Here is a 22409-nt window from a genome sequence, read left to right as displayed (position 1 = left end):
AAGTGACCCTACACCTTAATTATCTTTGTTTTATTTAAAAAAACGTCACTACCAAAACAGTAATAATGCTACCAAAAATGTATACAGATGTTTCAGTAGTGACAATTTTAGCTGTTTTTGAGCACAACTCAAAAACATTAGCCAGTACATGACTAGCAAACACAGCTTTGAATAGTTGAACACACATAAACTCTTAATGTTACACACTGATTTTTAGACTTTGGGACACATTTACTTCAAAACAGTGGGATCCGTCTGCTCACCATGTGGCCATGAGGGTCATGCAGTGTCACTTCCTGCTCTAAAATGCAGGGGTGTGGCTAAAATAAGGCTCCACCTATGGACTAAAACTCTTTTTTAATTCTAAAATTAAGCTCTTGATTAATACAAATCTTTCAATCTGACTTAAAAAGAAGTCAAAAGATCTTTTTAAAAGCAACATTGAAAAAAAGGAAACTCTTAATTTTTTAACACTTTTCCTTAAGTATAACAATCTATACAACAAGATACAGCTATAAACTTCATTTTTGTATCATAAGAGAAAAAAGAAAATGAATAAAAAGTAATGATAACAGTAACAATAATGGGAGCGGGAGGTACCCAGATGACCGGAGGACTAGATAGAGGACTAGACATTCTATCACATGTTTAAAATTCAAAACCTAGTTTTGTTAAAGGTTTGTGCCAAATTTTTTACACCATTCAAATTGGCCTTTCAATATAAGGGTAAGCCTTTCTAGTGACATCAGGTCTTTCATTAATGCTTACTAAAGAGCAGTGGAACAGGACTCCTCACCAACCTATCTAACCACAATTAATAAATAGTTATAAATATTAAAAAAATTGTTTTTTTGTAACTGTGGGAAGGAAGCTTCAACTAATTTGGTAGAATGGTCCATTTCACTCTTAAAGGTACAATAAAACAAACAGCCTGTTTAATTAAGGGATAAAAAGTGCTTGGACATGGTCATGTAAACATTTATTATGATTGTTTTTGGGACATAAAGCCACACAAAGCTTTTAAGTGGACCTCAAAGAAAAAGATAAAAGTTCAAGCAAGATGTTGAATATGTGCAAATATTTATATGCAAATAATTTACATGTAAACCAGTCATTTTTAAAGGCACAAAACTTTTTAAATTTATCTTCCAAATGAATTGTGACTAGTTTTGGTACAGGCGACACGGTGGCACAGTGGGTAGCGCTGTCGCCTCACAGCAAAAATGGCCTGGGTTCGATTCCCGGCCGGGTGACCAGGGTCATTTCTGTGTGGAGTTTGCCTGTTTTTGCCGTGTCTGCGTGGGTTTCCTCCGGGTACTCCGGTTTCCTCCCACAGTCCAAAGACATGCAGTCAGGCCAATTGGATGTGCTAAAATTGCCCCTAGGTGTGAGTGTGTATGTCTGTCTGTCTGCCCTGCGATGGACTGGCGACCTGTCCAGGGTGTATCCTGCCTTCCGCCCAATGACAGCTGGGATAGGCTCCAGCACCCCACCGCGACCCAGAAGGATAAGCGGTTTAGATGATGGATGGATGGATGGATAGTTTTGGTACATAAAAAATACCCACACAAATATCATAAGTGAGACTCAAGGTAAAACATAAACACAAAATGCAGGATCCTTTAAACTAACCGATTTCAGTCTTCAGAGCCCAAAAGACATTCCAGATTTTATCTCCATCCCAGCTCCCAGAATCCCTGAACCAGGCCATTTAGAACACTGAATACAGGCTAGCTTGATCTGAGCAAAACATAAACTGTCTGATGGGCCTCCATGAGTGGGTTGAGAAGCAAAGCAATTTAAAGATTTTGTAGGACTGATGTCTGTTTTTTGACAGACAACATACTCTTTCGCTCTTTCTTTCCCTCTCTCCCTCTTTCCAGTCTCAGGTTGAGAATGAGGAGCTGAGGGAGGAGCTCTCTGCAGTGAGCGCTCAACACAGTTCAGTTCTCGAGGAGAACCAGAAACTCCGTGCCAAACTGGAGAACCTAGAGCAGGTCCTGAAGGTAAACCTGCCATCATTGGCACCGTAGAGTCAAACTGATGGGTAATGATTTACATGGTAAAAACCTTAGTCTACCAGACCACTGCATATCTCAGCCCCTTCTTCAACTTATTGTGTTTGTGTGTATGTAGCATATGCGAGAGGTCGCAGAGCGCAGGCAGCAGCTGGAACTGGAACATGAGCAGGCGTTGGCTATCCTCAAGTTCAAGCAAGACGAGATCAAACGACTTCAGCGGGTCAGTCGCAACATATTCCACACCTTACACCATGCTGAACTCAACTCAATTTGCCCAGTTTTCCCTTTTATCCCAAATGTAGTTAATCTGGCAAGACGTGGTGTCTGAAGTTTATATCTTCAGTTTTTCACTAGAGCTGTGAGGCTCATGAAATAGAAGTCAAAATGCTAATTGGTGCCGTGTAACCTTACGTTACTTGTTTGCTGCCTTGAAACGTGAATTGGCTGTACATTTTCATAGATAACAGTTATGTTACACAGTGTTTGTCTTACAGGCAAATTTATGATTTAGGCATTCAATTTGCATGATGCTAATTGGTGGACAGTACTGTGCAGAGTGAGTGACCACCCTTTATTTATTTAACTTGCAGTCAAGAAGACCAAATACCAGTTATTCTGTATGGACAAGTGTTAGCCATTCATTTTTAAGGAGATATTTCTGAGGAGATTAGATATAAGATAATCCACTTGCAAAAGGAAGAGGAAACTTAAAAGAAACCAAAACTGGAATTCAAAAAAATGATTATAAGATACAATAGAAAATGGGAGCCCTAACAATCATGCAAAAATCCACCAAACTGTTCCCATCAGATTAACAGGAGTTCTATGATGGATGCAAGAAAATCAAGCTTCGCTCTAGCTTCAAATGTGAAAAAACTCCTGCGTGTTTCTGTCCATTCTTCCACTGTGAGAAGACAACCCAGCGCTATGGGTGTGAAAGGATGTGTATATACCAAGAAGCCCTTCCTGAGAAAAGGAAATAGACAAAAAAAGAAAAATCAAACAGAGAAGCTGCTGGTGCTCTGAGAACAATGGTCTGTCCACCCCATTGTCCAGACCTCAAAATCACTGAATGTGTTTGGAATTACTGGGATCGTGAGAAGCAGGAAAAACTACTTCCAAGACTGAACCTTGTGTGGAAAAATACCCCTGAATGGAATGGAAGCTGTAATAAAGGCAAAGAGTGGACACAATAAACACTAAAATAATTTGACATTAGTTTGTTGAGGTAGTTGTTGAGGCTTCTATGTAATTATCTAAATGTTTCCTGATGCGGAAAAAGGAATAACTTGTACTTAATGGCTACTTTGACTGAAAGTGAAATTGATGCAGGGTTTCTTGTTAGCAACATTAGCCAAGTAGCTCCAGTTTGAAACTAAAAAAGCAAACGTAGGACACCAAACATGTCCCGGCTGATCGACAGAATTCTTTGATTAATTGTTCTTTAGCTCTAACCTTTGCTAATGAAGTCTGAGACATTTTGCAACCTGTTGGCTAACTAGTGGCCTTGATTCTGATCACTTGTGGTTTATGACTAGAGATGGCACCAATCTGATACCAAGTTTCAGGCTGATGTTAGCAGAAATTGCTGGATTGGATATCAAATGGAAAAAAGAACAAATCCAGTCCAATTCTGTAACAAATCTATCCTGAAACAGCACTCACTCACACTCTCTGTGATGTGATGCTGTTAGCTGTGTTTCTTCCTGTGGGGTAGTACAGTGTTTGAGTAGTGTCAGCTAGATAGACTGCTTTTAGAAGCTTGTCTTAAAGGGGCAATAAGCAATGTTTACAAGCAAAATAGATAATTTGTTGTCAGGCAAAAGGTTACAGTGTTTATTTTTTAAAAGTTATACATTTGCTTTGAAGTACAACAGTATTTTGGCGCTAGCATAAATGCTAAAAACGTTCCAGCTACATACGGAGTGCAAGCTTTGATCAATATAAAAATAGCAGTTGTCCTTACGACTCCAGTTTACGTTCTTAAGCACTTAGTATTGACACATTAGTGTTTGGTCCTTATCAGGAAGAGTAAATAATTCAATATACTATCTTGCTGTCAGTCTGAGACGCCAGCTTCGACTGTGAGTGATAGCAAAGTTATTTGTTTACATTTAGATTACATTTAGATTACATTTACATTTACAAGTTTACATTTGAAGTCAGAAATTACTCGATCTCAAGCAATTATGCAGCGCTGCTAGATGCGTTTGGTAGCTGTGGTGTGTCACTTAAACAGGTAACTGTTTGAGCGACACTGATAACTGTTGTTCCACTATCAAATGAGGAGCGAGGGACTGACTCTTCACCACTCCAGGGGGCAGTATCGACACTCCGCATTACCCACACTGAGAGATATTAGTATACATAGTATTCCATTACATTATTAAAAACACCATTTTGGAAGGCAAGCTGTAACCCTGACTGTGCTCTGATGTATCTTTTCTCATCCCCGTTGCTGCAGGTGGACGAAGACCAAGCAAAATAGACTAAAATGACCACGAAAAACATGAAAAGATATGTGGACACTTCAGATGCAGTCTTCCTGAAAAATTACAATTAGAATATTAGCTTGATTGATGGACTCTATCCGTATAACCTGCATCTTTCCAGAGTTCAGTCCAATGTGTGCGATTTTTACAAAAACTAATAAAAGCGGCTGCCAAAACTGCCAAAGTGTATAAATAATAAATACATAAATACTACTGAAGCCTCTTATTCACCAGCTTCTGTTTCTATCACACCTTAAATGGAGCTGCACTTACATTAAAGTACCATAAACATAGAAATAATTTCAAGCAAGAAGCTGGCGAATGCAAAGCCAATAGTTTAACTCGGTAAATGCATCCTTAATCAAGAAACACCTTAAACTTTCACTTGGAAATGTTTAATAAGCAGCAAAGGAGTCGCGCAGCAGAGCCATAATTAGCCACTGGAGCTGCTGGACTGTTGGATGCGTCTCTCTGGCGGATTCTAAGGCCAGAAACATACACAATGCAAATATGTGAACACAAATGACAACATTCAGCCAATGCATTGCAAACACCTGTACAAACTCACCGCGCAATCTTACATTATGGGGTCAGTTAAAACATTTAGTTCTCAAGGGAGAGAATACAAATGGGAGCTACTGTCATTCCAACATTCTCAACTGCTCGTCTGCTATGACTGTTGACCGGGGAAAAGCATACTGGTGGTATGAATCTGCTTGGTGGTAATGCCTTGTAATGCCTAGAATGCAGCTCATGCTTGTGTTGCATTATGAATTGTGAGATGACACGTTTTTGAACGCAACAATGTGCGAAACCCTGTCTGCGTAACTGTTTATTTGCTAACATGAAGTATGTTCCTGGCATAATGCTGGGCCCCAAACCACACACTTCTATATTTTACCTACTACACTAATGAGTGCACTTTTGCATAGTGTGCTAGTAAGTGATTTGGGATGCAGAAAATAATAATGCAGTGGGAAACTTCAGCTCTCAGCTTTCATTTTTTATCACTACATCAGCAAATACTCAAAACACTCAAATGTATCATTTAGTATGTTTCCTTGGGTTTTGTGATTTATTTTTTTGTCTTTTTTCTTCTTTCAGGCTCAGTTATTTGCCAAGAGGGAACATGAAGGGGTTGTGCAGATGCTGGAGGTGAGAAATTCAATTCTCTTTTTGTTATCTGTTGTTATTTTTTTGCCTGTGTGGTGTGTACAGGTGTACCGGATCTCAGTTTTTTAGTTGCCTAGGTGGTTAGTGGTGTTTTGTGTAGGTGTCTGTCTGTTTGTCTGTCTCATATGTCTGTTACTGTGAGTGTCTGCCACCTTCCCTAAACAGATACAGTCTCTTCATTATTAACAAGGCTGGATGTATTCAATAATGTATCTAGCTAACATTATTCATTATGAAGCACCCTCCCCTTTACAGCAGAGACAGTAGAGAGAGATATAAATATTTAATTGCCTCTTCCCTCCCCTCTCACTCACTGTGCTTCAGACAGACAAAAGACTTTCCCCTGCAGCTAATGCAGTTTGGATGCATAATTGATTCGTTGTATTCCGTGAAACATCTGTCAGTATTGCCGCTGCTGTAAAGCCTAAAGTATGTGATTGTTTGTGTGCAACTTAAAGCAATTTTGTATTGCCAGTTTATATTTAAATTAGGGATGCACAATGATATCGGAATCACATCGGTATTAGCAGATGAGTGCTTTAAAAATTGTATCAGCAATGACGTTTAGATTTTACTGAAGTGTACGATATTTTACAGCATATTTATTGTACTCTGGAAGAACGATGTGCTTTGGCCTGTGGTTTTCAGTCTTTTGCTGTGTGGACAAGTGAGTCCTCGCAAGCAGGATGCAAGGTAGCTGCAGAATTGCTTAGTCATATGCAAAAGTTTGCACGCCGCTGGTCAAAGAACATGTTTGGTTGCTTTTCTATGTGAAAATAAGTTAACACTTCTTCTACAGAGGACACACCTCTGCACATTTTAATGCACAGTGGTTATTATTACTGTTTATTGGCTGAATTTCACAAAAATAAAACATATAATATGACATGCGCAAAGGTTATGGCACATATATATATACATATAATCCTAAACTAAAGCCAAGAAATAAAGATTTTGCACTAAAATTAGCAAGAAATTACCTTATTTTTATTACCATTTTATTATATTATGGCCATATTTAAGTTGACTTATTTTCACTTAGAAAATAAACAGAAACATGTAATTTCACAAGAAGTATCCTAACTTTTGCAGACGTTTGTTTTTTTTCTATGATAGCAAATCCAATTTTTTTTATTTTTATTATTATAGTTTTTTTTTTTATTTATCAGAAGCAGGAACCACTCCATTTCTGCACTGCTGGCACTTCCAAAGCATTCAAGCTGTCACTATGGCCTTTTATATGGCTTGTGTGCGGCTGCCTAATCCTAGAAACATACAAAATACTGAAAACACAGTCCACTTTAATGCAGTGCCACATCAGTTCCAGCGAATAAAAAACACTCATTCATTCGCTGAATCAATCAATGGGGATCAGAGTATAGATCTGGCTATCCTACTAGTCCAGCTGACGACATGGATCAGAACAAATTTGAAAAAGACTGATGTAATGCAAAGAAGTATGTAATATCTAAGTAAGTGTTAATGAAATAATAAATAAATTAAATAATCAATGGAATAATTAATGTGTTCCTGTTGAAAGTAAGAGCTGAATGTATATTATCTAAATACCTAATATTTAAAGTGTGGATTTTGAACTTTAGGCTGGTAACAATCTGGATGGTCCTTTTCTTCTTTAGCCTGGAGAACACAAAAATATCTGTGTTTTATTGATTTCATTTAGGTGGATCTAGTACTTTATTTCTATTTTTTTAATAAACATTTATGTATCAGCATCAAGAGATACGTACATGAAAAATATCAGAAATTGGCACTGGCACATTTCCATATCAGTGCATCCCTAATTTTAAAAAAATGAATGTATTTGCCTGTACAGATGTGTATGTTATGCGAATTCTGTGTCTGTGTTTTGTGTGTTTTGTACATTGTGTTTGTATTGTTTTGTCTAAATGAAGTTTATGTCGTTTGTAGGGGTTGATCCAGCTTGTATTGCTGAGAGAGCTGGTAGAGTAATGCTGATCCATCACTTCTCTCTTTATTTCTCTCTCTCTGTCTCTCTGTCTCTCTCTCTATCTTTGTCTCAACAATGCCAGTGAACATAGTATCTGTCCCCTCCAGAGGGCCCTGTCTGTCTACAAATTCACATAGAACTTGTAACATCCCTCACAGAACAAGCAGAGAACTCTGCTAGTTCTGTACACTTTTAAGAACAAGGTTCCTAAATGGTTCCAGACGTGGACATACGGTTCTAGGAAAATCTTTCACTGCTATAGAACCTCATTTAAGCTTTAGGACAGTTCTTTACCCTCCTGTATCTTATTTATAAAAATGATTCTTTAAAGAACCATCCACTGAAAGGTTCTTTAGGTAACCAGAAGTGGTTCTTCTATGGCTCAGAGGAACCATTTTTGATGGAAAATGAAAGAGAAATGAAATCACTATAGTAATGCCATGTTGCAGTGATCTGACAGGGGTTCTGGAGTGGTTCAGATACTGTAGGTGAACAGATTTATTGTTCTGCAGGTCCTCTTTTAAAAGATGTGTACTAACCGCAAGTCTTCTTCCCTGTGGTTGACGTTTGACATGCATGCATCTGCGTTCTGAAGCCGGTCTTTCTCCTTTTCTCTTTCTCTTCTTCTCTTATGCTTTGTGCTCTGTCCTGGCGTTTGCTGAGCAGAACACATTGGACTGCATGCAGGTATTGATAGTAACGATTCATCTATTCCAACTAAAGAGTCATATTTGCCTGATGCCCTCCCACCCCCTCCACAGTGCCCACCTTCTCGACAGTATAAATATTTTGTGACCGATACAGATTTAAATGTTCTCACCAAATCAGCATTTTTTAAATGCACAGAAATGAAACAGGTTTCAATAGTTTTGAGTAAACAGTGCATTACTGACAAATATGTTCATCAATTGTCAGCTGTGAAACCAAGAAACTTCAAGTCTTTTGAAATTCTGAGTTTTAAACAATATAAATATTGAAATGCGTGAGAGCGGGGCGTCCATGATATTCTTAGCGGTTTCAGTGGTTTCTCTTAATTAGCTCTTAATTAGCTCTTACCTGGTACGTTAGCAGAAACCATTGAAGGGGCATTCCAGCCTTTAAGTAGCTTTTGATATGATATTTACAATGCTGTGTAATATTCTGTAGCGCAGCATTGTATCCTTAATTAATTTGACAATTGTATTCTCTGATTTTATATTCCTTTTGCATTTTCATCCATCACTGCTCTCTGATGCAGGGTTCCAGCATCATGGAGTCCCCCAACAGCGATAAGGAAATCCTGACTGTGAGCATAGCTACTGATATTGAGGCTAATAAACACAAGTGTAGTATTCGTTGAAGTTAGCTGTCTGGCGTTCACCAACATTAGCAGCTAGAGAACAAAAATACATTTCAAGACCTCAAGTATCTGCCCTAAAGCAGGTGTAGAAGGTGATTCCTTCCACCTTCAAGGTACATCATCAGAAGGGTGTTTTTCCGAATCTTTAAAGTCTTTAAATCTCACTTTAGAGACTACTGTGGCGCTGCTGTAGGAGGCGAGTAGGCGTGTTTACAACAGATGTGGAGAGTTACATTTTTCATTTTGTCCAAAGCGCTGCTTTATGTGCTGAAATCAGAAATATTTCTTTGTTATAATGTAAAAGAATCCTCTAAATTTTGCTATGTTATCAGCCAGTTGATGTATAAATAAGGCCCTACTTTAGTTCACAGAAAAGTCAGTTGTATAGACGTATGTGTCAGTGTTTTGTTTGTACTAAACAGTTTCAATTTAAAGAATAAGTGCACATAAGGATTAAAGATGAACAGTTTCTGCACTGAAAAAAGGGTACTGTACAGGTACATTTTAGTTCATCAAACAATGTAAATGTACCCCCAACTTGGTGCTTAAGGTCCAGTCGTTCACATATAGTAGCATGGTAACTTAAAGTATATCTGGAAAAGAATATTGTACAGTTACACTGACCGGCCACTTCATTAGGTACTCCTCTTTGTATCTACAGTCTTTGTCTATTATATCAGGTCCGATTACCATATATGTGCACTTTGTAGTTCTACAGTTACAGACTGTAGTCCATCTGCCCCCTTTCACCCTGTTCTTCAATGGTCAGGACCACCACAGAGCAGGTACTGTTTGTGTGGTGGATCATTCTCAGCACTGCAGTAACACTGACGTGGTGGTGGTGGTGTGTTAGTGTGTGTTGTGCTGGTGCGAGTGGATCAGACATAGCAGTGCTGCTGGAGTTTTTAAACACTGTGTCCACTCACTGTCCACTCTATTAGATACTCCTACCTTGTCAGTCCATCTTGTATATGTAAAATCAGAGATGATAGCTCATCTGCTGCTGCACAGTTTGTGTTGGTGGATTACTCTCAGTCCAGCAGTGACACTAAGATGTTTAGAAACTCCAGCAGCACTGCTGTGTCTGATCCACTCGTGCCAGCACAACACACACTAACCTGGCCATTGAAGAACAGGGTAAAATGGGGGCTAACAAAGTATGCAGAGGAACAGATGGACTACAGTCTGTAATTGTAGAACTACAGAGTGCAACTATATGGTAAGTGGAGCTGATAAAATGGACAAGTGTAGAAACAAGGAGGTGCACTTAATGAAGTGTCCAGTCAGTGTGTGTTCTCTAGCTAAAGGTGTTGAATATGTACCTTTGAGGTTACCCCCACACTGACATGAAGGGGATCACCCCACCTTTTTCCTGAAAGTGCAGGCTGCAGGCAATTACTCTACCCATAGAGATACATTTTGGCTTTTGAATATTGAACAATTTAATCAAACAACACTGAAGAACTTGATTTTAAAGATTGACACTGGTTTGAAATGTATTACTATACAAATGCACTACTTTTGCTGTACATTCCCCAAATATATCTTGTGTTCTGATGCCATCTGAGAGAGTTTTTCTGCATTGCGTACGTTTGCCATGACTAGCTTAAGCAACGTGCATTTAGGTGTGAAATTTTACAGGAAACTGGCTGTACTTTTTTAGCGCAGTTGATCTGTTTTGTGTGTAAATGTATGTGTGTGTGTGAGATGAGGCCCTGTTTGTTCAGTGTCTGCCAGGAAGCTGAACCGCAGTGCCGGAAGTGAAACTAGCCGTAGTTTTTCTCAGCCTGAGAGAGATGTGCTGGCTTAGAGGCCTGTAGTACACACTCAGCAGAACGGCAAAATGGCTGCAAACCTCTCTCCGTTTCCCGCTTCCTCTCTGTCTGTTTCTGCCTCTAGTCTCCCTGTGCCGCCTGATATCTACACTCACAGCTGTATTTATTATCTGCCTATTATCTGCCTGAGTATTTTTGATCTATTTACCACTACTGAAAACATGTCTAAACTAGCCTTTGTACTTGGACCACCTTGCAAACAGTTGTCCCCTCAGGTTTACACATTTATTTTTCAAAAGAATAACTTTAGTAAAATATTAACACATTTTCATGTCTGGGGTGACAGCACCTGACTCAGTAAACTGAACCTGCCTAGCGATGACTCAGAAATGACAGTTTCTTTTCAATATTAGTAAAAGAGCTGCTGACATTGGCATTGCACCATGAAGGTCAATTGGGGTCTGATTTATGGTGCAATGCATTTCAACAGCTTTTTTGTGAAAGGAGCTGCATATGCACATAAAATAGATTGTGCAATTGCATAAGCTATGAATAATTGGCAGAGCTATAAAGGCACTCTTAGAAAAACTGCATTGCAATATTAAACGCACAAAAGCTGTCTGAGGTCACTTTTAGGTTTCACCATCAGTTGCTCTGGTTTGCTAATGGTCCAGATGACCCCATAGTCTCAGATAGGCTAGAAGCACACTTAGCACAAGATGACCAGAGAAAATTCCCCAAATGCATTATGGTGCGATAGGATTTTAACTATTTTGGGAGGCTGTTGAGAGTAGTGCTCCCTTAACTGTCAGACTGTGTAACTGTTCCTGCTCTTGTGTTTGTGTGTGTAGACGAAGGTACGAGAGTTGGAGGAGAAATGCCGTACTCAGAGCGAGCAGTTCAGGCTGCTCTCTCAGGAGCTGGAGAAGTTTCGACAGCAGGCCTCCAAGATCGACCTGTCCGCTCCTGGCCTGCTGAGCCACAGCCTCACTCAGCTCCCCAACGGCATCGGCCTGACTGGAGACACCGGTAACCAACTGTTAACCTAAGGATGGCACGGGTAGCCGGTTAATGGAGTACTTGATATGTTACTAGTAAAGTCCAAAATTACAAAATTTGAGTTATAGCTGAATGTGTGATGCAGCAGTGTTGCTAAACAACCCTCGATTTCAGTAGAGGATCTAATAGGTTGTGAGGTTGTGATGTTGCAAGGAACTGCCTACTTTGGCAGGAAGGGGCTCTCTAACACGCAAATCACAGATTGTTATTTTTGCCTAATATGTGAAAACATTGTTACAGTACGGAGCCCTGCTGGTGACATCCCGTATAAATAAAAATAATGTGTGCCCACACCTTATTAACGCATGGGAACGAGATAATAATGCGTGGCCATGACGTATTAAGGCGTGTGAATGAGATAATTAAGTTGCGGTCACGACTTAGTAAGGTGTGGGAAAGGGTTCATGCCTTACTAAGTCGTGGCCACGCATTAGGATCTCGTTTCCATGCCTTAATAAGTTGTGGCCATGACTTAGCATGGCGTGGGAACAAGATAATTAAGTCGTGACCACGCATTATTTTTATTTATACAGCATGTCACCAGTGGGGCTCTGTACTACAAGGCTTGCATCCGACAGGTAAATTGTAACAGCTTTTAACAAAACTCTGTCATCAGATCATCATTTAAAAGACATTAAAATTCTCGTTTTGCCGTGATGTTTGATAAAAGTATAATGTCTTTTTCGCCCACTACAAAATGTCTTCAGATTTTTGACGGAGGCGGTTACAAGTACTGTTCACTTGGAGTACGTCACAATATGAAAAGAAAATGCATTATAATTTCATATTTGATTCGTGTCGACTTTAAATGGCTTTACACGATGAGATGGCATGAACACAAACTTTTTTTCCAATAATTATATCTTGCTCCAAAAGGCTCATTGTCGCACATTGTTTACAGCACGCAAACCGCTATTGGCAATCTGCAATTTAATTTTCAAGTAAACAATAGCTCATTTTTTTAATGTTTGATCACTCGGCTACACAATTACTTGAAATGCCCATCACTACTTTTTTTTTTTTAATTATTATTTTACAATGACTAGTGACTGCCCCCCTCCTACGTGGCTGAGTACTGCTTATCCTTTCCTGCTGATTTCTTCATATCCTGTAGTCTCATCTTGCTGTAGTGCTCTTCCATCCTCTACAATAGCTGCATAGCATCACTTCAGCTCTTGTATTTACTTACAGTACTTTATCAAGCATTTCACTTGAAAGCTAGACATTGTGTGATGATCTTGGCAGTCATCTTTCTCTTTGTGTACACACTCTTTCTGATTCTCCAGTGATTTTGGCCCTTGTTTATCAAAGATGTGTGAAAACAGTGCAGATTTGACTGTGTTCAATGACAAACAAACTACTCTGCGTCTGATAAGAAACATTCATATGATATGAAAACAAGCAGAGATTTGAACACAAATGATGAATCTGCTTCAGTGCGTGAAATCAAGTGGCAGCCTACCAGGACCTCATTTACATATCATTTAAAGCACTTCCTAATTAATGCAGATGTTTCAGTGGAGAGCCAATAAAACGACAGCATTCAGCAGTTTGTGACCCAATGACTGTGCTCATAGGTGGGATCTGAGCTCAAGCAGTGAGTGCTCCCCCTACTGACCAAATTTTACAGTGCTAAAATGATGACGACTGGAAAGAATAAAATGTGAAATCAACAAAATGTCTTTGTTGTTAAACTTTTACGGTCAAATCTACCAGACGTGAGATTGACATGGCAAAGAAGTAATTGATGTTTAACAAAATGCTCATTTTAAAATCAGATTTGACCGGATGCAACTTTGATTAATGAGGGCCACTGAAATGATGTTTACACCAATGGTTCAGCCAAGAATCAAAATGAACATAATTTTCCCCTTACCTCAGTAGTTGATCAGCCAAGACATGTTTGGTGTCTGAAGTTTACTTCTTTAGTTTTGCAGTGGGGTTAGCGGCTAAGGAGAGGAAAGTTTTGTTCTTGTTGTTTTTTTCCTAAACATGCATCAAAAAGTGGTGGGGCATCGCCCCACTGCCTTGTTGGGCATACAATAATAGAAACCAAAAAACAACTGTGTTATTTAGGCATCCAGTTCGTATGATGCATAGCATGTTAGCTACATTAGTTTTAGTAGCTCTAGTACAAAACTAAAGAAACAAACTTCAGACACCAAACATGTCTTGGTTGATTGACTACATCTGAGGTAGAGGGCGAATTGTGTGGATCAGTTTTTTTTGGCGAAACCATCTTCTAAACAGAGCTTATTTGAGTGCTTATTTGAGCTGTGTGTGGATTCTGCCGGACTGTCCTCCTCTCGCTGTCTTCTACTTGCCTTCCCATCTTCCGCTCTTCTCTCTGTCCTCTTTTCTCTCCCCTCTCCTCTGCAGGCACTAGTGCCTCATGGGATGACATCGCCTTCTGGAGTCTGGAGGGTAACGAGGCCCTCTGTGACGTCACTGAGCAGGGTATTCTGGGTCTCTGTTTATAGCTGCTTTTCCCTTGACAGGAGGGCTTGACTCCCCATACCTGCATGGCTGTCCCATGGAACGAGACCTTAAAGGAATAATTTGGCAAAAAATCAAATGTGCACAATTTTCCCCTTAACCCAGCAGTACACGATCAGCCAGGACATGTTTGAGTTTTGAGATTACTTAACAACTATGTCATGATTTGGGTCTGCAAAATGCTAATTAGTGGGGTGTAACTTTTCATTACTTGTGTACACTCTTAAAAAGATGGTTCTATAGTAAAGAAAATGGTTCCATATCGGACCATGAACACTCAAAGAACCCTCTGAATGATTAATGGTTTCTTTACGTTGCGAAAGCTTTCTTCATATTGATGGAGAATGTGTTGTATATATGTATATTTTGAAACGTTTGTCACAGTAGAATCTTGTCACAGTAGAAGAACCCTTTTTGGTGCTATATAGAACGCTTTTCAGAAAGGTTCTGTATAAAACAAATACAAAAATTCTCCATCAATATGAAAAAAACACTTTCACCATACAAGGGACCCTTTAATCATGCAAAGGGTTCTATGAGTGTTTATGGTTCTATATAGAACCATTTTCTTTACTGAAAAACGCTTAAAGAACCGTCTTTTTGAAGTGTGTACTTAATGCCTGAATTGGCTTTTTTTTTTTAGACACTTTTGTCATTTAATGAGTTTCCAGTGCATGAAATATGTAAAAAGTAGGCATTCATAAGTATAAACAAAGAAATGAAATTGATATGGGAAAAAAGTATTCAGACACTATTTCAAGATGTACATATATATGAAGGTTAAAAAAATGTCAATAACTTCTACATAGTAATGCTGCAATAATAAACATAAAAGTGTTCTCGTACAAGTTGTACCTGCTGTTATTATAAAAGATGCTGCCATTGGTGAGAAAGATTTTATGGAGTCATGGTGAAGGTGAAGAAGCTTCCGAAAGTTCTCAGGTACTGCATTATTAGATAACGCTAGAATGTAAAAAGCTACAGAGCCTAAGCAAAGATCTTAAGCATCCCTGTCAATATGATTAGGTTTGATAATATGCAATTATAAAGTTCACTGAAGTTCATTGAAATTCATGCACCAGTTTACCCTGCAAGATTTCTCTCAGATTAATGAGAAGAAAGGTAATAGAGAAGCCTGCAGTCACCTGTAGGCAGACCTAAAAACAGTTATACAGAGAACCATAAGCAATGAACAGCAGTTCATTGAATGAATCATCTCCGTTCCTACACGCTATGCAAAACTCCTCTGCTAAAATAGAAGCACAGAGACGCACGTTTAAAATTTGCACACGAGCTTTTTAGACGCAACAGTGTACCCTGGTCAGACAAAACTATAAATAATAAAACTCTGTAACAGTAACTCAGCTTGTCATGTTTGGAGAAAACATCTGCTGCTTCTCTGCAGAGTGTACTGGGGAATTACACATCATGCACGAAAACAATTTAATTTAATCTCATCGGCCAAGTAAGGGGAGAAAATGGACATTTCGCCAAGACAATGACCCCAAACATATGGTCGAATAACTCAAGACTGGTTCTAAAAAGGTGAAGGTGATCACAAGACTTAGCCAATCAGCTGACCCAAATCCCTTTGAAAATTCATGGGTTTTGAGGCACCAGAGGGACCCTCATAACATTGGGGAATTGAAGACAATTTGTCAAGAGGAATAGGCCAAAATTAAACCACAATAAAAAAAACCTGCAAAAAGCTGATTACTTACCATATTGTAATTGCCAACAATAGCTTTGCAACAAAGTGCTAATGTAATTCATTTTTGGTGTCTGAAAATGTTTTTTTCCCTATAAATTTTGCTTTTAAACATCTCTTTGTTTAATACAAAGTCAAAAGACGTGTGTAAATTTGAGGAGGGTATATGCACTGGAAGTATGTTAAATAACAAAAACAAAAGTGTCTGAATACTTGTTTTCCTTCACTATACATACATATGTGCATGCAATATACACATATGATCAGGGTCAGAACAAAACCTAGTGTCTACCAAAAAATAACTTTGCATGAGAAGTAAAAACATTCTTGATTTAATGTACCAAACTTTTATTCTGCATCATTTTTGGTGGTTTTATTTTTCATTAAATTTTGGCACTGCAACTGGCATTTTCAAATTACATAAAAATATGAATCATTATGTGAATTATCTTGCTTGGATGATACTTCTATTGTTAGCCAGTACATTAGTCTCATAGCGTCAGTAGAAAAATTAGGAAGCAAACATCAGATGGCAAATGTGTCTTGGCCTGTCGAGTGTGTTTGGGATAAGGGGGGAAATTATGCACATTAGATTTTTTGCCAGACTATTCGTTTAACACAGTAGAAAGTCTGAATTATCTTGTTGGTTGGCTGTTTGTTGGCATTGTCTTTGTACCGTCTGCTTCTTGTCCCCTGTGCACATCCAGGCACTTGGGTTTAGTTGTTTTATTGATTTAAATTTTTTTTTTATCCCATAGTCATTCTTCTGCCACGGTCTGGTCTCACAGAGGATAGTTATTTTATTCTCACATAACACCATTGGTCCTTTGACAGTGCATCTTGAACTGATGGGTTTTGGCCAGTGTGGTCAGCTGAATAGTTATGAAAGCCTTTCTTCATCCAGCTCAAAAGCATTTGTTTCATGTTGGATGGTGATTTTCTTTAATGGTGTTTAGTTTTTACTTTTTACAGCCGAATGGTTTGTCACTTCCTGAAGCATCAATCTGCATGTGGAAATGCTTCAACACTTACAGTCAATGCTTTTCTAATTCTTTTACAACTCATGCTTCATTAACTTCTTGACTGGTCTTCTTAGATTCCGCACTGTTATGAGCATTTGGTCAAAAATGCACTAATGTACACTCACCCAAGAAATTTCCATATCTAAGTCATTAATGTCCATATCATTTAAATTTGGTCTTTTTGTTCTCCAGAGCAAAAATATGAGAAGGAGTCTAAAATCTGTATTCCATTGAATTTTAACAAAACAATAGAAAATCCAAAGTAAAACTATGACATGTAATATATGTATAAAAATCAAAGAAGTACTGTTAGATACTTATTAATTAGAACTAATTAGATACCAGATACAACTGTACAAAATTTTATCACTTCAGACCAGTTAGAACACAGGAGAAAAAATAAAATAAAATGTGCAAAACTGGCACATTTCATACTTTGTTTTATTTTTTTTTCCAGTGTGTTAAACTCAGGAAATAAATAGAAATATTGCACTAAAATAAATTTAATTAAAACCCCAGAAAAGCTAAATATCATGACACACATTGTGTATCATAAATTTTCTCCAAATATCATGATGTTTATACTTTCACTTTATCTCCCACCTTTACTTAGAGGGGACAGCCCCAGTAAGAATACTGATCTTTCATATTTAATGAATACAGTCATATAGATGGTAGAGAATTGAGCCTGGATTAGCTGTCTTACTCAGAGATGCTTCTTTCACTATGAGTGTAGTAAACCAAATGGTTTAGCAGGAGAGTGAGAGGAGAGTTTGAGGGTGCTCTAAGATGGAGAAATGAATGGATAGCAGGGTAGCTAGCGGGTTTAGGGAATAATGATGCCCTCCGGCTCGCTTAGATAGGGTCAGATGCATGAAGAGGCTCTTGTCTCTTTGACTTCAGTCTGCTCTCACCTTACTTTGACCTCACCAGGGGTCAGACACCATGCTGAACACGACCTTTTACCCACACCCTTGCAGTACACAGGGCCCATCTGTAGATTTAAGCCCTGCTCTATTGTATACACTTGTATTCTGTCAGTCACACTCACTCACACACTCATCATGTCTCTCGCAGAGGTGACGCGATAAGTCAGTTTTATTCCTAATACTGATGCTGAACCATTGGGTATTGATTGATACTGATGTAATAATTTTTTTCTTTAAAAATTTTGGTCCCTCTATATATTGTGTCTCTAATAACTGTGTAATTACACATGAATAACATATGCAACAACACTGTAACTACTTACGATTTAGTCACCATTACAGATGGATTACAGAAGTACAGCCTATGTATTTACACGTGTTTCAGCTTCAGTTTTGCCTCATGTAATTACACAAATGTATCTTTTTGATACACTACAGATCAGATGTCTTTTCCAGCAGCTAAAGGAAGTATGTTTTACATAACATTACATTTATGTTTTACACAATTACTGTGGAATAACTGTGTTGTAACAAGGTAACCTAATTACATCACATTTATTTATACCATTCTGTACCTTTATAACATCTACACAGGGACTTGCCTGTAGTGTAGTGCTAAAATCCATATCATTTAAATTTGGTGCTTTGGGGGAAATGCAACATATTTAATTAATGTCATAAAAGTTACGTGTTAAGATAAGGGGACATCTTCTTTACTGTCACATTACAGAATGCTAGCTAAAGAGAATAGAGAGAATAGGCTGTTCCAACTATTAAGATACACGTGTGTAATTACAAAAGATGTACTTCTGTATTTCATTTTTAACAGTGACTAAATCATCAGTAGTTACAATGTTGTTGCATATGTTGTTCAGATGTAACTACACAGTTATTAGAGACACTTGTTGGCACCAAAATTCTTAATTAAATAAACTCTTATTCAATTTCCAGTCAAAACAGCTGTTAAATCCCTGTTTTTAGCATCAGGAAAAAAGTAATAAACGTTTATTTATCAAGAAATTACACACAAGCATTAACAACTAAATGTAATATTATTTTTTTCAGTATTTAGTCTGTCCACGCTTTACCATTCTTACACTGTTACAGCTTCCATTCTTCACAGGAGACTCACTTTCAGTTTTTCAAAGAAATCTGCAGGGATATTTTCGCACACCTCCAAAGTTCAGTCTTAGAAGTTCAATCCAAGTAATCCCAAACACATTTGATGATGAAGTCTGGACTCTGGGGTGGTCCAGAGTCCATTGTTCTGAGAACACCAACAGCTTCTTTGTTTGGTTATGCAAAATTTCCTTTTCTCAGTAGCGCCTTCTTGACAGCTACTTTTCAGATCCGAAGCAAGAGTGGAGCTTGATTTTCTCCTCTCTCTCAAATATGAAAGCTTTCAGTACTGTTTGTCTGATGGGGACAGTTTTGGTGGTCCTTATCATTATTATTAGAGTCCTTATTATTGTCCTCTAATTTTTCCATGTTTATTAGCGCTACTGTGTAGAATTATACCCATAATTCATTCCTTATGAACCATTTATATGTTTGCTAGCACATATACACTGGTGCATCTTAGGGTTTGTGACGTTTTTAATATATAATAACAAATTCAAACTTCTACCCACCTGTTTTCCTCTTACCCTAGATTAGGTCACTCAGCCAAGACACATTGAGTGTCCACATTTTGCTTCTTCAATTTAGCATTTGGGCTATGGAGGCTACCATGGCGAACAAAACAGAAACATGATGTTAGCAATGTCACACAGGCAAAAGATCAGTAGATTACATTACATTACAGCGGTTTCTGTTGTTGAGTCGTATGTTTAAACACCCACTGTCCCCCCACTGTCAAATCACATTTTGTTGAGTGAAAATAAGTTAACTCATCTTTTACAGAGAACAAACTTAAAATGACATTTAACATATAACTATATGTACATAACTCTTGCACAGGCAGCATTTTGTCTTATTTTTTTCTACAAATATGTTAAATTTGGCAAATGAACAGTAATTGTGCATTTAGATGCGCGGAAGTGTGTTCTCTGTAGGGGAAATCAACAGTTTGATATATGAAGATTAACAGTGATTCACAAATAGAAACAACAGAAATTGCAGACATAATCTGTGGTGTCCATATGCCTGCATGTTGTGCACAATTAACGCATGGACAAGACACTTCTCACTTATTTTCACAAATTACATAACTTACAGCCGTTATTAAATGAAAAACGTATATAACATTCTGTACCACGCGTTTTTTTTGATAGATACAGGCTTGAAACGATGGCCCATTCACTGTGGATGGAAAATAAATTCAAATGCTTTAAGATGATCTTTAATAAAGCAAGAGGGATGACACAAAATTCATTGTGTGTAATATCTGTATACCTTTTTGTGGTCTATGTGTGATTGGCTGTCGTGTGCGAACTGTAGCAGTCAGCTGCCACATCACTTGTCATGCGGACATAGGTGGATAAAAGGACTGGCTTGTGGGATAGAGCAGTTTTGGAGCGATTTCAGTTGAGAAAGAGAACACTGACGATCCGTCTTTCTAAAAAGCCGCTCCACGTTTTATGCAAAATCACGCTGCTCCACTCCCTCCTCCGCTCCCACTCTGCACCACTCACATACACTGGTCCCAAAGTCTGTGCCAGCTTATTGAACACTGGACGCAGTTTGAGAGAGTTGACAGAAGTTTTAGGGATGTATTTACAGAAGTGAATTGGGTGACTGTTGATTGCCAGTGCAATGTTAGCTTTGCAGATCTGGTTTACAACTAAAGCAGCAAAATTTGCAAACTACACGTCTTATCTGATCGACTCCATTTGGGGTAGGCAAAAAATTGTGTGAATTAGATTTTGCACTTAACTGTTCCTTTAATAAACCATGTTCACTTCCACACGTCACACTTGCACTAACACAAATTTTTGTTGCTGATGTCATTTGTCAATATTCTGTTTGGGTGTCATTTTAATACACACAAAGGCATGTGAGTGTATCTGGCCGTAATGAGTCTGTGGCATGTGCTGTGTTCAACACTGTATCCTCTTTTGTTTTCCCTTCTTTTCCTCTTTCCTTCTTCTGCTCATCTCCCTACTTCTCTCTCCTTGGTTTCCTCTCTCTCTCTTCGCTCTGCTCCGGTGGGTCAGATGTTGCTGCCGTCCTTCGGGCCGGCTCCACCCCTCACGCGGCAGGCCTGTCCCGCCCTGAGCGCTCCCCAGCCACAAAGCACCGCGAGCTGCCCAGCCTCAGTTTGAAGTCCACCTCCACGTCCAGCCCCTCGCCACCCAAATCTGAGACCACACACCTCTCCCCCAAATCAGCAGTCGGCTCGCGCCCGGCCAGCCCACGCAAGGCCAGCCCCACACATGAGGTGAGACAGTAGTCGTTGTGAATACTTGATGATTTCATGTGCAAAGTATCCTGCACTTTCTCTTTTGAACACGATGTTAGTGCTAATGCCAGAACATTTTCCATGAAGCTTTTGTTTTTACCCCTGTTATGACTCGCGAGTGAAAATGCAGTTTTCTGCATGTTTCTAGTAGCAGCTTACAGTCAAAGTCAAAGCGTGACAGCCACATGCTCACATTTCACTGGGGCTAATTAAACTCTTTAACCCATATAACATTACACACACAGCAGATATTGGTGCTGCTTGTTACTTTGTAAAAACTGACTACACTCATAAAAAACAGGTGCCGCAAAGGGCAAGCGATGCCATAGAACATCCGCTTTTGGTTCCTTAAAGAAGCATATTTGAAAAAGAGATTTGCGAGTGTGAATAACCTTTTAAATGTTTAAAGAACCTTCACATAGTGTGAGTTAATGTAGTGTAATTTACTAAAGATTCTTCCTAGAACCTTTACATTATGTGGGTTTTTTCAACAATAAACGTTGTTTATACTTCCACATTTCGTTTACAAAAATGGTTCTCCAAAGAACCATATATTGAAAGGTTCTTCTGTGGCACCTATACAGCCGATACCTCATTCGTTGGTTTGGATTGGGACATGCCTGATTAGGACTGTATAAAAAATTAAAAACAATTGGTTATTGTAAGAAACTATTATCAACAGAGTCTGTAGACTTTTCCCATATAGTGTGTCAGAGTAAATTGCTGCAAAGCAGTGTAATATTTTGGCATTTTCCTGGTTGCAAATTGTTTTAATTAAAAATTTTAACCATAAAAGAGGCACAGAGTAGTATACAGACACATATGAATAGGTAGATTTAGTGCATGTTTTGTGCAAGTGAAGAATCGCCGTAATGTGCGTACATTGGATATAAACAAACTAAACCAGTGTGTTCGTAAATTGCATTTGTAACCTGTGTCTTTTCCTGATTGCTCCATATTTTAGCACTTTCTATGAACTTGTAAGTTGCTTTGTTCATGTCCATCCCTGCTGTGTATTGATAGGAA

General features: G+C 38.6%; 1 protein-coding gene across 1 annotated transcript in view; it reads left to right on the top strand.

The window, feature by feature from the left end:
* LOC118814759 (peripheral-type benzodiazepine receptor-associated protein 1) overlaps positions 1-22409 on the top strand; it is a 172954-nt gene that overhangs the window by 110108 nt on the left and 40437 nt on the right. The window contains exons 11-17 of the mRNA XM_036580515.1: positions 1884-2006; positions 2137-2241; positions 5618-5668; positions 7616-7648; positions 11621-11798; positions 14208-14285; positions 21139-21362. Of these exons, the coding sequence (XP_036436408.1) occupies positions 1884-2006; positions 2137-2241; positions 5618-5668; positions 7616-7648; positions 11621-11798; positions 14208-14285; positions 21139-21362 (792 nt within the window). The remainder of the gene's footprint in view (positions 1-1883; positions 2007-2136; positions 2242-5617; positions 5669-7615; positions 7649-11620; positions 11799-14207; positions 14286-21138; positions 21363-22409) is intronic.

Source organism: Colossoma macropomum, unplaced genomic scaffold, assembly GCF_904425465.1.
Source record: "Colossoma macropomum unplaced genomic scaffold, Colossoma_macropomum, whole genome shotgun sequence".
Lineage (NCBI taxonomy): Eukaryota > Metazoa > Chordata > Actinopteri > Characiformes > Serrasalmidae > Colossoma > Colossoma macropomum.
Note: the sequence above shows the minus strand (reverse complement) of the source record. Positions and strands in the feature narration are given on the sequence as shown.